Consider the following 16,793-nt stretch of genomic DNA (forward strand, 5'->3'; position numbering starts at 1 on the left):
CTAAGGGTGAAAAGTGTGATCAAAGGCGTGAACTCAGGTCCACTGAAACAAATATGTGCTTTGGATGCAGACAGACCCGGATCCTTGCTATGCAAGCTGTGTACTTTTGGGAAATTTTTCTAATCTCAATATTCTGTGGGATAAAGGGGATTATAACACCTAGCTCAGGTGGCCGTGGTGACACTTAAACGAGATAATAAGCTGCACTTAAAGCAGCTGCCAGGTCTGTGGCACGTGGTAGAGGCACAATCCAGGGACGGAGATGTTCGTTTCCCTCTCACTCCGAAAGCAGATGCATCCTGCCCAAGGCTAGGAGTGAGGCGCCTGGTGACAATTCCACAGGCAGGTGAGTGAGATGATTTGAACATTTCTGAAATGTTGGCCTAGATTGTGCTGGGTGTTGGACAATTCGCAGGAGTAGAAAGGCCCGCTGCTCTCAGTGCTTTCACACTTGCAACTCGGGAGCCCGCCCCCGTGCACAGGGCTCTCCTCCCAACCTCCCGAAGGAGATCTGGATTCAACCTGACTTTCACCTCAGTTTTGACATGTTGCCACTTCCAACAAGGCCAGTTTCCTTACTGAAAGAAGTCCTTCCCCTGGGTAAAATCCCAACAGCTTCATTTGTTTAAATTCCCTTATTGGTCTTGCTAATGCCGGGTGTGGTTTTTCCTCATTACGGAATATTGATAACAAGCAAACCAGCACGGGAAAGGAAGGCAGCCGCCCGATTCCCTTGCTGCCCAGGGAATGATGCGTGGTACTGCCGGGTGGAGGAGGCGTAGCTGAGCCGAGAGGCACCGCCGGCCCGGGCAGGGAGAGCGGAGCGGGGAGGTCGGGACCCCTGGGCTGGGCGCGAGGAGAGGCGGCGCGGGAACGTCCCGCGGCCGCGGTGGCCGGGCCAAGCCCGACAGGTTCCAGCAGCTCCCCTCACCCCTCCCCACGCCTCCCGGGTTTTCCCCTGGGTTCGGGGTTTCCTGTTTCAGTTCTCGGTGATCTCCAGCAGCAGGTGCTGGTTTGCCAACCTCGGCTCCAGACGAGGCGAAGGAGGAGAAGGAAAAGAGGAAAGGGGAGGAGGAACCGGCGCAGCGGCTGCAGCTGCCGCTGCGGGCGGGCGAGGGGCGAGGCGATAGCGGGAGATCCAGGCTCGCTCTCCCCGCGGAGCAGCGGCGCAGGCGGCGGGCCGAGCCGGGGCCCCGGCGTGTGGCCGGTGTGCGCGCAGGCGGCATGGGGGAGCCTCCCACTCGCCCCGCGCCCTAGCGGCGGCCAGAGGCTGAAGGAGAGGCGGCCGCCCGCCGGAGGGTCCCGGGGCGGCCCCGCTTCCAGGGCATGTGGTGATGGCTGATGAGAAGAGACTGCAAGTAGGCTGAGCAACAGATCCGGGTGCGCGCGCGTTGGGGGTGCGAGTGGTGCCAGCCGGGGGAGGGGGCGCCGGGGCTGCGGCCGGCGGGGAGGGCGCGCGGGCTGGGCGGGCGGGCGCGGCGCCGAGCGGGGAGGGCCGAAGTGGCTGCTGTCGCTGCGGGCCCCGCCGCCGGCTCGCCGCTTCCTCGCGGGGCCGGCCATGCCGGGTAGCGGCCCCCAGGTTTGTCTCTCGGGAAGGGGGTGGAGGGGCGGACAGCGGCGACAGTGGCCCTGAGGGAGCCGGGCGAGGGGAGGGCCGCGGGCCGGGAGGCCGCGCCCGAGCGCCGGGCGGAGGGGCCGGGGCTGGGGCGGCCGTGCCGGCGGATCTCCAGGCCCAGGCGGGTCGGGCCGCTGGAAGTCGAGTCCCTGAGCCCCGGCTGCTCCCGGGGCTCGGGCGGGGTCGAGCGAAAGCCCAGCGCATCCTCCCGGGCGGCAGAGCCGGCCCCACCGGGGATCTTGGGCGAGGGGAGGCCGGTCTCTCCGGCCCCGCGGCCTAGGGCTTCGGTCCACTCCCGGCCGCCCCAGGGCACGGCCGCCGAACATGGAGGCGGACCCGGGCGCCCCGGATGGAAACGGACCCACAGTCCCGCTTCTGAGGCTCAGACCTCGCGCGCTGGGCGGGGGGCGGGGGGGGGTGGTGAGGCAGCATCCGACAGCTCGGATCCAGCCCCAGCCATTAGCTTTTATTATCCATCCCTCCAGCCAAACCGCCTCCCCAAGGCGGGCCGTGGCGAAACCCCCTCTGCCCCCACCCCGTCCCTCCTGCACCCCTCACCCCTCAGTCTCCAGCCAAATTCTCATTTTCACCCTGCGTTCATTTAGCCGGACCGGTCCCCGTGTTTAACTCCCTACAAAGAGGTGTTACAAATATAACTTGGAGAAATGAATCCCGCATTTCCTCCCTCGACTGCCTCGTCCTTCACCCCTTCAAGACCTTAAAAACAGCCTAAGCTTCCAAGTACTGGTCACCCTAACTGGACTTCTTGCCGTTTGGGTAACCGTTAACAATCCTGGTTTGTGCTCTGTGTTTTGTGATAAAGAGAAGAAATACTAATCCAGATTTAGGGAAAGTTTTCCTGTTGGTTGCAAGAATGTGTTGGAATATCCCCAGGCCCGTGAGGCGCTTATTGATTCAGATTTTTTTTTTTTTTTTTTAACCATCTTAGAATAGTTGCAGAGATACTTTGGGGCTCAGTATATTTAGAAATTTGGGGAAATTCATCAGTTCTTCACTTATGTCCTCATTTAGTTTTTCTAATGTATATTATAAACAGAAAACAGTGGATATGCCTCATACAAGTTTTTGGACCTTGGAGAACCACAAGAAGTAGGAATGTAATGTGTTATATTTTTTTAAAAGTCTTAATATACTTAGGGTATGAGGGTATGACTTCCATTTATTTAATCACATATGCAATTAATTTTAGTCGCAATTTCTCAATTTTGGTGTTATCTGTTGTTCGAATATAAGGATAGCTTCACCAAATATTTGTAAAATTGTCTTACTGTTGATAATGCCAGGAAGATGCTTATTTCAGACTTGCCTCTCTATTCACCTGCTTTCTTCTAATTTGGCATTTGGATTTTAAGTTACCTTAATCTGTCTACTTGAAGATACCTTAAACATCAGAATGGTCTAGTAACTGTGTATCTATGATTTGAAACGTTTGAGTATTTTTACTTAGTTTAACAATGGATTTTGCTTTCAAAGTAGGTTACATTTCTACCTCTAGCATCTGGTCATCACACAAGTACTTAAACTCTATATGTAAAGTAAAATGAACTTTTAAACAAAACAACAACAAAAAAGAGGCCACTATTTTTTTAACCTGCTTTTAATAATGAAAGTCTAATGAAACTAGTTTATTATAATGGAAAATATTAAAGGATAGGAAACAGAAACTTGGAATGTTTGTATGCTGATGGAAGTTTTTATTAGTCATTTCCTTTTACTACATTTTTGTTTTAATTACTATACTAATAAAATTATCTTATTTTATATTACTGGTTTCTCTGGAGCTATGTTTTCATGGATTACATCTGCCAAATTGAACCCTAAGTGTTCAATGGATATAGTGTTTTTTAAGTATTTTTCTCATTCTACAACTGGGTTACCTTGTCTTCATTCCAGCACACCACTATGTTTTCTACATTAATTTTAATTACTGTAACAGATGTAAAAGTGTTGCTATCATTTTATAGTTTTTAATACCATTTTTATATCATTTTATACCCTTTTAGTGCTTTCCATTGCTTTTCTACATATATTCTAAAGAATTCTACTCTCATTCTTATTTGATAGCAGTTTTAAAGAAGCAAACGTAAGATTTTAAGTAGGAGGGGTTTTTTTTATCATTTTAGTATTAGAATTAGAATGTAGGATTGTAAACTAATTGGCAGTTATTGCTCATGTGAGACTGGTAAACTTCTATTATCTCAGCAAATAATTATTTAGTATCAATCTAGGTGCTGTATAAGGACCCTGACCTCTAAAAGAAGAGAGATTATTAACAGAGAGCACATAAAGCTAGATGGAATATTCTAGGTGCCATAGGCAAAGAAGTAGGAAATTCAGGTACTGGGAAAGGTGACATGCCAGGCCTTAAAGGTGGGAGTCATTTCCGAATGAATACCCTGAGTCAAGGAAAGCAAGGAGTAGGTGATCCAGTGTGTCAGGAGCATTCCCCGGATGACAGGAGTAGTGGATGATTAAGGCAGCAAAGATGGTTTCAAGGGTATAGTTTTTATTGGAAAGAGAAATATTAAGTAAGAAGGTCAGTGAATAACAGAAGCATATTAAATCAGGAATTCAAATTTAAACCTAAAATATCGTGATTCTGGGGTTCAAAAATACCAAATGTTCTTAAAAAAATTTGTATTTTAAGTGCTGATATGCCTCCTGTATGATCATCTCTAGGTCCATCCATGTTGCTGCAAATGGCATTATTTCATTCTTGTTTTATGGCTGAGTAATATTCCATTGTATAAACATACCAGATCTTCTTTATCCATTCATCTGTTGATGGACATTTAGATTGCTTCCATGTCTTGGCTATTGTAAATAGTGCTGTAAGGAACGTTGGGGGTGCATGTATTGCTTCGAATTATGGTTTTCTCCAGATATATGCCCAGGAGTGGGATTGTAGGATCATACAGTAGCTCTGTTTTTAAGTTTTTAAGGATCCTCCATACTGTTCTCCATAGTGACTGTACCGATTTATATTCCCACCATCAGTGTAGGAGGGTTCCTTTTTCTCCACACCCTCTCCAGCATTTATTATTTGTAGACTTTGTGATGATGGCCGTTCTGACGGGTGTGAGGTGATACCTCATTGTAGCTTTGATTTGCATTTCTCTAATAATTAGTGATGTTCAGCATCTTTTCATGTGCCTTTTGGCCATCTGTTTGTCTTCTTTGGATCTTCTGCCCATTATTTGATTGGGTTGTTTGTTTTTTTGATATTGAGCTGTATGAGCTGTTTATATATTTTGGAGATTAATCCCTTGTCGGTTACATCATTTGCAAATATTTTCTCCCATTCTGTAGGTTGTCTTTTCATTTACTTCATGGTCTCCTTTGCTGTGGCACACTGTATTTTGGATCCAGTGGCATAAAGATAACTTTCAGATCTGTGATGTGGAGATATTGATTCTCCATCTTTGGTTTTTATAGCTGACATAATATTAGCTATTGTGTATTGTGCACTGATGTGCTAATGTCATGCTTATGCTTGCTTTTATTATCTTTATTCTATAGATGAGGAAACTGAGACACAGAAAGTTTAAATAACTTGTCCAAAGTCATACATCTAGTAAATTGCAGAGGGAGTTTGAACCCCTGAGTCTGACTTTAAAACTCATGCCCTTAACCACTGGGCTGTTCTGCCTTCCTGTGATACTATTTTTAGTTCTGTAAAAAGTGTGTCATTGTGTGTGTGTTCGTATGTTGATACACATCGTTTCAAAATTAAGAGATGCATGATGATTCTTATGCCCAGTGAACTAGCATAAAGTAAAGCCCATAAGCAGATGTCTGAACACTCAAAGCACTCTGCCTTTAAGATAAATTATCAGATCTCTAAAGGTAGATAGGGAATAAAAATCCCAAGTTCTTCCTGCTTGCCTGGACATTATTCCCCTATACCCCCTCATATTTTGCCTGGCTCACATCTCATTATTCAGGCCTCAGCTTAGATCTCACTGGGTTTACTCCATTGTAGGTTAAGATTGATAATAGTAGGTGACACTTACTGTGCCAAGCACTGTTCTAAGTGCTCTACATATATTAATGCATCTAATACTTACTGCACTCCTATAAAGAAGTATTTCAATACTTTTTTTTTTTTCTGATGAGGAAACCAAACTACAGTGTGATTAAATAACTTGCTAGAGGTTTCACAGTTAATAACAGCAGAGCAGGTGTCCCAACTTAGGCTAAGTACCAAATATTAAGGTCTCTTTAACATAATACATGTTAATAAATATATTATTGTGAGATTTAAACTATATAATAGAATCATCTCTCTTGGGAGTTTATAGAGCTTGGTGCCCCACCTTTCCATCCCCATTTAACATTCACTAAGGATTTTCTCATGACATTAAAAATATTTCAAACATTTTCTTCCTAAGAGCATATTATTTTACTTAATCATTCTCCTATTTCAGTTAGACATTTGTTTTCCCCCAGTATTTCAAAATCATAGTGCTTTAGTTGAACATCCCAGGAAATTTTTTTTTTTCTGCATCTGTGTTCTTAGGATGGATTCCTAGAAGTAATGATCAAAGAGAATAAGCTTTAAGGTCTTTGATGGCCAAAAAGTTTTCCAGAAAAGCTGTATTGGTATGTACACTTGTCAGAAAAGCATGAGAGAGCTGATTTCATTCCATGTTTGAATGAACTATTAACTGTAAAATTTTTTGACAATTTGTTAGATGAACATTAATATCTAATTTTAATGCTGACTTTTTTCTACTTATATTTTAAGATATTAAAGTAGGCAGGTTGATTAAGAAGAAGCAAAGAGAAAAGTAAAACCACCTGGAATCTTCTTACTCATAAATAACTTCTGTAAATATTTTGATACACTCTCCTATTTTTTATTCCTGTAGTTGTACGTTACAGAATTTTTACTTGAGTTTTAAATTTAACATACAAGCATCTTCTAATCACCCATCTTTAGGCAAAATTATTTGTTTACTCCCCTGTGTTTTCAAAATACTGTAAATCCCTCTATAACACTTGTATATTTGGTGATAGTTAACTGTTTCTTCTTTATTTCTTTTTTGCTTTCTGTGTCTCTGCTCTTCATCTATAAAACAGAAAAAAAAAATACTAGCTAGGGCATAGATTTGTCATAAGGATTAACTGATAATACAAAATGTTTATAACAGTACCTTATACTGTGCCTAGGATCTTCTTTATCTTGTTTGTAGTCTTTAGGCAAGGACTCTGGTCTACACTGTTTTATCCCAAGTCTTCTACAGTGTTTAATACCTAGTAGATACTTCATGAATGTGTTTTTATTGTTAAAGGCCATAAAGTATGTTCTTTAAATGGATCTGCTGATGTGGTAGGATGAACAAAAGTCAGTAGATGGTTACGAGATGATCGCAGTAATCAGTAGAGCAAATAACACAATTGGTATACCCAAACATTTTAAAATTAACTTAGTATGTATGATGTGATTTCTTGAGTGGTCATATGCATTTACCCTTATCTACCCCACTTAGCTGGGGAAGGATATTATAAAGGCGAATTTCTAGAAGTTAGTCTTAAAGTCTTTCAAGAACAAAACATTTTAACTTTTAAATGGAAAAATTTATGTACATGGATTATATTTTTCTACCTTCAAGTAACATGTAGCCTATAACTTCACTTATTATGAAACATAATAATAGCTAACATTTATGGGGCACTAACTTTATGCCAGGTACAATATTAAGCACTTTACTTACATTATCTAATTTAGTTTTACAACAGTTGTATAGCCTATCTTCCAGGTGATAGAACAGGGGTTATCCAGATTTCTGATTTATCCTATCTAAATAGCAATGCTTGTTTTGCTTTTTTTTTTAAAAAGATGGTGAGAACAGCAGAACTCAATGATTTCTGTTGGTTTATATTAATGATTTTTGGTCTTCTCTCCTTGCTTTTAGCTGTTCCTTGCTGACGTCACTTCTTCCCTCTAATTTGAAGAAGATAACTGCTATGGACTGTGAAACTGAATGACAACAGCTAATATTATGGCTAACATAAAAGTATTTAGGCAGAAATTAAAGGCCTTTAGGACTCGCAAATTGTCTAGGTTGGAGAACTGAGAAATTGCACTTTCAGAGAGAGTAGTTGGGGCCTCTAACAATCAGCTAGACCTGGCTTTGAATCCCAGCTCTGTCCTTTACTGGCTGTGACCTTAGACAAAACTCAATTTCTCTTTGATTTCTTGTACTTTGCAAGTTGTTTTTACTGATTTAAGCTAATGAGTATAAAAGTGCCTGGCACATAGTGAATGTTATTATAAAATGACTTAGCAGTATTCACTGAATTGATTAGACAGAGATTTTGTTTGTTTGTTTTATTCTTCTGTCTACTTATTCACTGGCTCTTAATTGTGTTCTGGGTAATTGGGATTACCAGTTGAAAAATACCTAAAAAATCAAGTTTACTGTTATTGCTTTTAATATGTCAGTTTATATTTTAGGTTTTTCAAAGGGCTGTCAAATTTATTACTTCATGTCATTTAGGGTGAAGCTAAAATTAGTTTCTGTTCTTTGTTCTTAGTCATCTACTCATTTCCTATTCAAAATTACGTGGGCTTAATTTTATCCTTATTCTGTGACTTAGTCTGTTTCAAATCTTGGCTTTTACTTTATAATTTATTTTTATTATTTTGTATACTTATAGGGAGCAGTTTTCCCATATAATTGAGGCTGCCTCCTCATTGTTGACTTAGACGTTTTTTAAGTCATCGTTTCTTTGAATTGCCCCACTGAGTTGGCGATTTTATGTATTAGATACTTCTTGGAATTTTGCTGTAATTGTAAATGATTAATACAGATCTAAAATGCTGGAAGTGTGCAATAAATGATCTATTTTGATAAAGTAGGCATTATTTCTATTTTTACTAAGATAGAAAAATGCCTTAAGTAACATAAAAATTGTGGTCATAAAGTATATTAAAATTAGCAATATCATGCATAGGAAAAAATAGTTTTAAATAGGAGCGATGTTTTCCAAAGTGCATTTCTATTATTTTGACCACTTCATTTTATCTTTTAAAATTAAATTTTGAGTTAAATATTTTAACATATTTATTTTATCACATTTTTAATATAGAGAAAAAGTAAAAGTGATAGTAAAAAATCATCTATAATTCTCCCCTAGAGATAACTTAAAGTTTTAGTAATGTTTTCATTTTTTTTAAATCTCATAGTCAATATAAACACATCCTTTAAAAAATTTGTATGCATATGTAGTTTTGTTTCTTGCTGTTCATTCAATATACCATGTTTTCCTGTATCATTAAATATCCTTTTAAAAGATTATTTTTATTGGCTGAATGGCATTCAACACATTCAAATACTGCAATTTAATCAAGCTCATATTGTTGAGTATTTAGAGTATGACTAATATTTTTATTGTTATAGTGAACAATGTGATAAAATCCATGTATATAGATCTTTGTACACATTGATGAATATATTTTAAACAAATTCCTAGATGTGATCATGCAAATTGCCCTCTAGAAAAGTTGCACCAATTTATATTTATATTCTTAGAAATGCATGTGTGTCGCTCTCTGCACCCATCACAGTTTCCCTACACAGCCTGTCTTTGTTAATTTGATAAACAAGAATGACATAATAGTGCTAAGAAGCTCCTTCGGTAGAGTCAGAGAGATTGAGTTTGAGTTCCTGTTCTGACGCTTGTGTGATCGTAGGCAAATTTCCTATATTTTTCTAAGCCTCAGTTTCTTTGTGAAATTGTGATGACAGTACCTATTATCATGGTAATATCATATAATATCATGGTTGTGGCTATTAACCAATAATGTACATTGAAGTATAAGCCCTTGAGAGATGTTAGCTATCATTATTAATTATGAATGAGATTTCACCTCATTATATTCTATACTTGGTATGCCTATATTTTATACATCGTAGTGGGTGGTATAAAGGAAAGTTAGTCAATTTTAAATAACCGTTATTTTATGTACCGTTAGTTACATTGTAGGACTTAGTTCCAATACTTTTTCAGTTGACTCTCTTGATTTTCAGGATATATTATAAGTGACCCCCAAATAATATAAATTTTTTAAAATATTTCAACTTTTTTTTCTTGTCTTATTGCATTGTTTGAAACCATAGAACAGTGTTTATTAATAGTAGGCATTTGAGCTTATTTCTGATTTTACTGGGTCTTTCTCCCTGTTATTTCATTTTTTAAATGCCAATGGCTATTGTTTCCTGACATAGGTGTCCCCTGCTTATATACACATATTCCTGCAAATATCTGTAAAAGCTAAATGTGAGAAACTCAAAAATAGATTTATATATTATGGGAGAATTCCCTTAAATTGTTAAATTCCTAAGTATCTTTTAGGCACATCTTCAAAAATATATTTTCAGCATTTGACTCATGTTCTCTTCTTTTTAAATTGAACATACAGTCAGTCAGTTTAAATAAGGCTTAAATGTCAGTAAGGCTGAAATTTTGCTGCTTTCAACCCACTTAATGATTCCATCCTTGTCTCAGTGATACAGACTTTGAGACCCACTTTACTTTTCACCATTGTCTGCTATTACATTACATTTATAAAATACTAGTTAAAGTAAATGAAACAAATTTGCCCCTTGGAATAAAACCCTTATTCAAATAAAGTCTTAGGGTCATAGTCCCAGAGCCCTCCTTACTCAGCTTCTGAGGCATCTTTCAGAAAACTGTTTAAAAATGACTACCCCCCAAAAAAGATTCAAATAATGTACAAATCACAAATATGACAGTGCTACTGAAACTGAAGTTTTCAGAGGCTAGCAGAAAACCCACATTGTGATATCATAAGGTTTTTACTAAATAATTTTTGTACCAAAGTCCTGATTTAACATGTTTTTAAAAATAATTAAGTATAGCAACATATACTATATGAAGATATGGTATTCACAGATCTAGGTAGTGTCTTTCTATTGTTGGGTTACTAAAATTTGGATCCTGGACTCTCTTCTTTTTTGTACAGTTTTTCCATCCATGCAAAACTATATTTTTAAATACCATCTACATGCTAATGACTACCAAATTTTTATCTCCAATACTGACTTCTCTCTTTTACCCAGCTGTCTTGGGACAGCTCTACTTGGATAGCTATTAGTATCTGAAACAAAATTATCTAAAACAGAATTTTTGTCCTTCCAAATATGTCCCCTTCCAAGTCTTCCCCACTTTAATAAATGTTACTACCATCTTCTCAGCTGCTCACACCAAAGATCTAGAAGTTCTTGATTCTTTATATCTCTTTCATCTTCCACACCCATCCAATGCAAGAGTCTTTAATCAATACTTATGATTAAATGAACTGAATTAACAGTGTTCAATATTAGAAAAACCTATTATCATAGAATGAAATATACTGGTTAAATGTGTATTGTTATAATTTGAATATACTATTTAACTTACCTTTCTTATATTTAGAACTTTTGTATAAAGTGTAAGTAAGACTATACATATATTTGATTAGTTTTGGTGCCATCTTTGTTAGGTTTTGTCATAATTAGGCCAGCCTCATAAACCAGTTGGGATGCTTTACATGTTCTTAGGTGCCCTAGAATAATCTCAGTAACAAAGGATTTTACCAGAACACACCCATAGAAAAAATAGGTATAGCATTCTTTGTCTGGAATGGAATAGAGGGTATAAATCTTTAACAAAGTTTTTATTTCTTCCATGGTTATTCACTTACAACCTTTTCTTAAGTCAGCTTCAATTATGGATTCTTATTTATTGGCATAAAGATTTATGCAAAGAATCCCTTCCATTTCATTGAACATTATATTTGTATTGTTATATATTTGTAGAGTTCCTCAACCTCTTGGTCACATTTTTAGGAAGTTATTCACTTACTAATTTATTAATTTATTCATTCATTCATATTTAGAACCAGCTGTCCATTATATTAACCATTTCTACATTTTTTTGCTTACTAATTTACTTATTTATGCTTTTAATTTTATTACTTTGTCTACCTTTATGTTGGCTTGTTTGCTTATTTTAACCTTTCTAATTTAAATGTTTAATTCATTTATTTCTTTTTTCTATTAAGTACATTTACACCATTAATTTTTTCATTGAGTATCAATTTGGCCACATCCCATAGGTTATAATTCTATTGTCATCCATTTTTAATGTCCATAATTTTATTTTTTATTTTTCTTTAACTGCAGGGTTATTTGGAAGAGAGTTTTAATGTACAGATATTGGGGGTTTTAGGGTTTAAAAATAATTTTTTTTGGTTATCAGATGCTGACTTCTCATTTTTGTGTCTCATAGTCAGAGTATACTTCCATTCTCTATGTTTGAGTTTTTCCTCAATGCCTTGAAAAAGTTGGTCAGTCGAGTGTAAATGTCCTCTGTATCTTATCTTTGAAGTCAAGAAGTCCCTAGCGAATTACTCTGTGAGTACTTCAGATAAGGGCCATTTTAATTGTTGTTGCTGTTGTTGATTAAATACCCATATACCCTGGAGTTTAATGCCATCATCATCATTTAAGGCCTGTGGATAAAAGAAGTAAATCTAAAGCTTTAGATTGTCAGGGCTTTTTGTCATCTTTGTGTAAGGATAGGATGGTGTAACTTTCAAAATAAGCTGATTTCTAAGTTTGTTTGAAAAGTATTTGAGTTCCTTAAATGGGGCGTCTCTGCCTGCAGATCTCTACACCTCTTGGCCCTTGTGTGCTCCCTTCTGTGTGTGTTCTAGGATTTCCTGGGGTTGGAAGTTGAGCCAGCAGCTCTGTTTTTCCATGGGCCCTACTATGCTCTTTACCAGTTTATAGTATTTCAGGGTGCATCTTTCAAATACTCTCACCCCCAAAATTGTAAAGCTTTGGAAATAAAAATTAGTTCTTCTTTCCTGACCTGTTTATGGATGGGATGAATAAATTGGCCAAGAGAAATGGCAGAATTATAGAAAATACTCCACATTCTTTAAAATGGATGGTGGACAATTCTAGTGATCCCTATAAGTAAGAAAAACAAAATGCTTTAAATTGCTGCTCTTTTATTTCCCATTAAGTTCTCTATTTTTCAGTGTTCTTTCAGGTCTTTTGATTACATTAAATAGAGGCTCTGCTTGGTCCTAAGGTCTTTAATCCCTCCCTTTAAAATAAGAACCTCAGTAGGGAATCAGAGGCAGCTAATGTCTGAAGTCAAATACTGATCCACAAATTAGAAAAATTTTCTGTACTAGGAGAGAGACTAGGTTTAGAGTATAGGTAGTATAAGTGATTTTTTTTTTTTAACACCTTTATTCAGCATAGTAATTTAAGTCCCTTACTTCATTCAGGATGTCACCAGTTGCTTGATTCTAGGTGTTGGTTAATTTATTTATTTATTTATTTATTTATTTATTTTTGGCTGCGTTGGGTCTTCGTTTCTGTGCAAGGGCTTTCTCTAGTTGCGGCGAGCGGGGGCCACTCTTCATCGCGGTGCACGGGCCTCTCACTGTCGCGGCCTCTCTTGTTGCGGAGCACAGGCTCCAGACGCGCAGGCTCAGTAGTTTGTGGCTCACGGGCCCAGTCGCTCTGCGTTGTGTGGGATCTTCCCAGACCAGGGCTCGAACCCGTGTCCCCTGCATTGGCAGGCAGATTCTCAACCACTGCGCCACCAGGGAAGCCCTATAAGTGTGATTTTGAAAAAAAAAAACATCAGGAGTTGGCTTATAAGAAAAAATTTCACAAAATTAATTCTGTGAGTTTGGTTGATGTAGAAAATTTTACTGCTAGCCTAGGTGGCTGGGAAGCACGTGCCAGGTTGACAGCTGCAACTTAGTTTCTAGACCATCCCATGCTGGGAGAGCACCTGAGTGAAGATGTGGCAGGTAGAGAAAACACTTTGGAATTCCTGAGTGATAGCCAGAAGCCAGAATGCCAGTTTGGCAAGAGTGCTACCAGGTGCTGAGTCTTGGGCCTGAGCATTCCTCAAAATAACAGGTAGATCATAAATGTTTATTTCCCACTTTGATAGCAAATGAGTACTTAAGTTTCATGTGCATTTTAATAGATTGACTACTGTTTTATGATAAACACCTAATATAAGCTAATCCAGTTCAACATGGATTTATATTTGATCAAAATCCTGAAATAATTTTCTTCCCAATGTGTGCTAACCTCTTCTGCAACTTTTTGTATTATCTCTTAAAAAAATAATCAGAATTAGAAGATAAAATAAAACAATCATTTATTTTAGAAATACTGGGTCTAGGGACTTCCCTGGTGGTCCAGTGGTTAAGACTTTGTGCTTCCACTACAGGGGGCATGGCTTAATCCCTGGTTGGGGAACTAAGATCCCACATGCCAGCATGGCATGGCCAAAAAAAAAATAGAAATACTGGGTGTAAAGACTGATTAATTTGTTTTATTGCTAAATCTTTGCTTCCCAATAAAGTAGCTTTTTGCTTACTAAACCCAAAGGCTTAAGAATCTCTTCCAAGAGTGAGAAATGCGGTAAGTTGGTTCTGTCCTCCCTGCACCCCCTTCTCTCCATGCACATGTGTTCGCATGCACACACATGCACACACAAGTGCAGAGGAGGAAAGGTGCCGACAAGGAAGGAGGTCCAGAGACCAGGATTACGCTAAGATTCTTATATTTAAAAATCTTTCATCAATCGTTTTATCTAAATAAATAGTCACTTGGTTTAACAAGCCATCCTTAGAGTATCCATTGTACTTACGCCCCTTCCTCAAGAATCTTTCACACTTAAATATTTAATAATTACTTTAATCATATAAACCTCACAGTACCCTCACTTGATCTTTCTTTTGGAGTTTTGATTTTTGCGGGAAGGGAGACTGGACGGAGCAACTAGGATGGGAGTATCGAGACGGCCAGACGGCAGCATCACCCCTCTAGGTATCTTGAGAGCTGGGAAAGACTGACGATGCATTAGAAAAGGAGGCAGAAGAGCAACAGGAACCCACTTCCTGCTCCTGAACATTGGCAGTTCCGTGCCGGCGGTGCTTGTCCTCGCCTTTCACTCTTCACCCCCAGTCAGTCCTGGCCCTCTGGGTCTTGTGGAGGCTGGGAAAGGACTGCAGGGTTGAGAGTGGTAGGCTGGTTAATTTTGACCGAGAATTAGAGGCTAAAGTAGAGCCAACGTTTGCCTCATTGAACCAACTCTGTTTTCCCAATTCACTGCTATTCCTTCTTTTTTTTCCTCTAAGTTATTGTCCTTTTATTTATTCCCAGTCTTTCATTCATACATAGGTGGGCATACCTTTTTTCTCTCCTGCCCCATTAAATCCATTCTCCTGGTTTAAAGTTCTTAAAAGAAAGAAAAAAAAAAACCTTACCCTCCCTACCCACCAAAATATCTTTCTATATCTTATTCCTTTCCTGCCAGACTTATTAAAAGAATACATATGCTGTCATCTCTTCTTCAGCACACACTTACTCCTTAACTGGGAATTTTTAGCCTGTGTTCTGTGGTTCCCCAAAGGGTCCATGGATAGAATTTGGGCATTCTGTGATGCTGGATGGGAAAAAATTTATGTATTTATATTCATATCCTCTGATTGAAATTTACCATTTCCCTCAATTATAAATGTAAGCAACAAGTCCAATTTTAATAACAGCATATATTACTGTGTCATCCATAGAAATCATAAATGTTTCCTTATCATGTTACGGTTGAAGTAAATACTCTGAAATATCATTTTTACTTTTAACTACTTCAAAATCATGGTAGTTATTAGGTCTGCTGCTGCATCTTATTTTAATGTATTAATAAAAGGCATATATTTTACTCTATCACATTTTTACATATTTTGATGACCATTTTAATATAATTGGCTTCTTTGTAATGCAGTCTCTGTTTTTGCTTTATGCATTTAAAAGCATTACTTTGAAAAGAGGTGTATAGCCTTCATTAGACTGAGAAAGGATCTATGGCATAAAAACTTGTTTAGGAGCAGCTGCCTGTTCACACCCCACCTGTCTTCATGTCTCCGAAAAAGCTCCCTCAGTGGTCACTAATCACCTTTACCCAATGTCCTCAGTCATTCTGCAGTGTATCTGTATCATTTGATACCATCAGTTATTTTTTGTTACTCCTTCCTCTTTTGTCTTTAGCATCAAATCCTTACTGGACCCATTGGCTCATCCTAGAAAAAATCTCATATTTGTTTCTTTTTTTCTGCATAACTTCAGATACCAGTCACCTTTTGCTTAGACCATTATGTATTATAATACCTTTCTAACTTGTCTTCTTTGAGTTTCTTGCCCCCTCAAACCTAGTAGAGCTGGAATTACCATACTAAAATGTAGTTAGAAACACATCATTCACATTCTCAGAAACTTTCAGTGGTTCCCCATTACCTTTCTTTTTTTTATCGATAATTTTAATTTTTATTTTATATTATAGTTGATTTAATTACCTTTCTAAAATGTGGGTAGAAATACACCATTCCCTTTTTCAAAAACCTTCAGTAGTTTCCCAGTAACAAAGTTGAAACACTAGTATGGCATTCAAGACTTTCCATGAACTAACCACATCCTAACTTTCTAGCCTCTTCTGCAGCAGTATTAATCTCACAGTATTCTGTATATTTTATCATCTTTCATGTCTGTGGGCCTTTGATCCTGTTTTCTCTGGGCAAAAATCCTTTCTTTCCCTACCTTACCCCACTCCCCATCTTGCCCTACCACAGACACATACACCATAGTATATATAGGAATGTGTCATCGTCATCATTCTGTTCTCAGCTTATATGTTGCCTCTCAGAACCTTCTCCAATCTGAGCCAATGTCTTTGTCTCTTGTATTCTATGATATATCACTATTAATAGCATTAATTTTGACATGCGCTATATTGTACAGGTATTCATCTATTTGGTTTCTTTAGTAAATTTATATTCCTTAGGGTAGCAACTGTATTCATGTTTGTACCCTCTCTCATCTTCTTCACTCAATGTCACTTTCTCGTAGGCATTCAAATAAATGTTTCTTGAGTGAATACATGAATTCATTGAATACTGGCTTAACCTCTGATTTAGCTTGATTGGGTGACCATGGACCAGGCTGCTGTTGTCCTGCGTTTCATCAGAGTATTACTTTTAAAATGTATTAGTTGTACACATTTTAAAATAGAATTTGATCACCTAGGTAACATCTGTAAAAATGCCATAAGAACT

General features: G+C 38.5%; 1 protein-coding gene across 1 annotated transcript in view; it reads left to right on the forward strand.

Annotated features, from left to right (window-relative positions):
• The first annotated feature begins 986 nt into the window (after window positions 1-986).
• The window catches only part of ZC3H12C (zinc finger CCCH-type containing 12C), a 69,256-nt gene continuing 53,449 nt past the window's right edge, over window positions 987-16,793 (forward strand). Inside the window, exon 1 of the mRNA XM_036861602.1 lies at window positions 987-1,358. Within this exon, the coding sequence (XP_036717497.1) occupies window positions 1,335-1,358 (24 nt within the window). The 5' untranslated portion in view covers window positions 987-1,334. The remainder of the gene's footprint in view (window positions 1,359-16,793) is intronic.

The sequence above is a fragment of the Balaenoptera musculus genome, chromosome 8 (assembly GCF_009873245.2).
Source record: "Balaenoptera musculus isolate JJ_BM4_2016_0621 chromosome 8, mBalMus1.pri.v3, whole genome shotgun sequence".
Taxonomy (NCBI): Eukaryota; Metazoa; Chordata; class Mammalia; order Artiodactyla; family Balaenopteridae; genus Balaenoptera; species Balaenoptera musculus.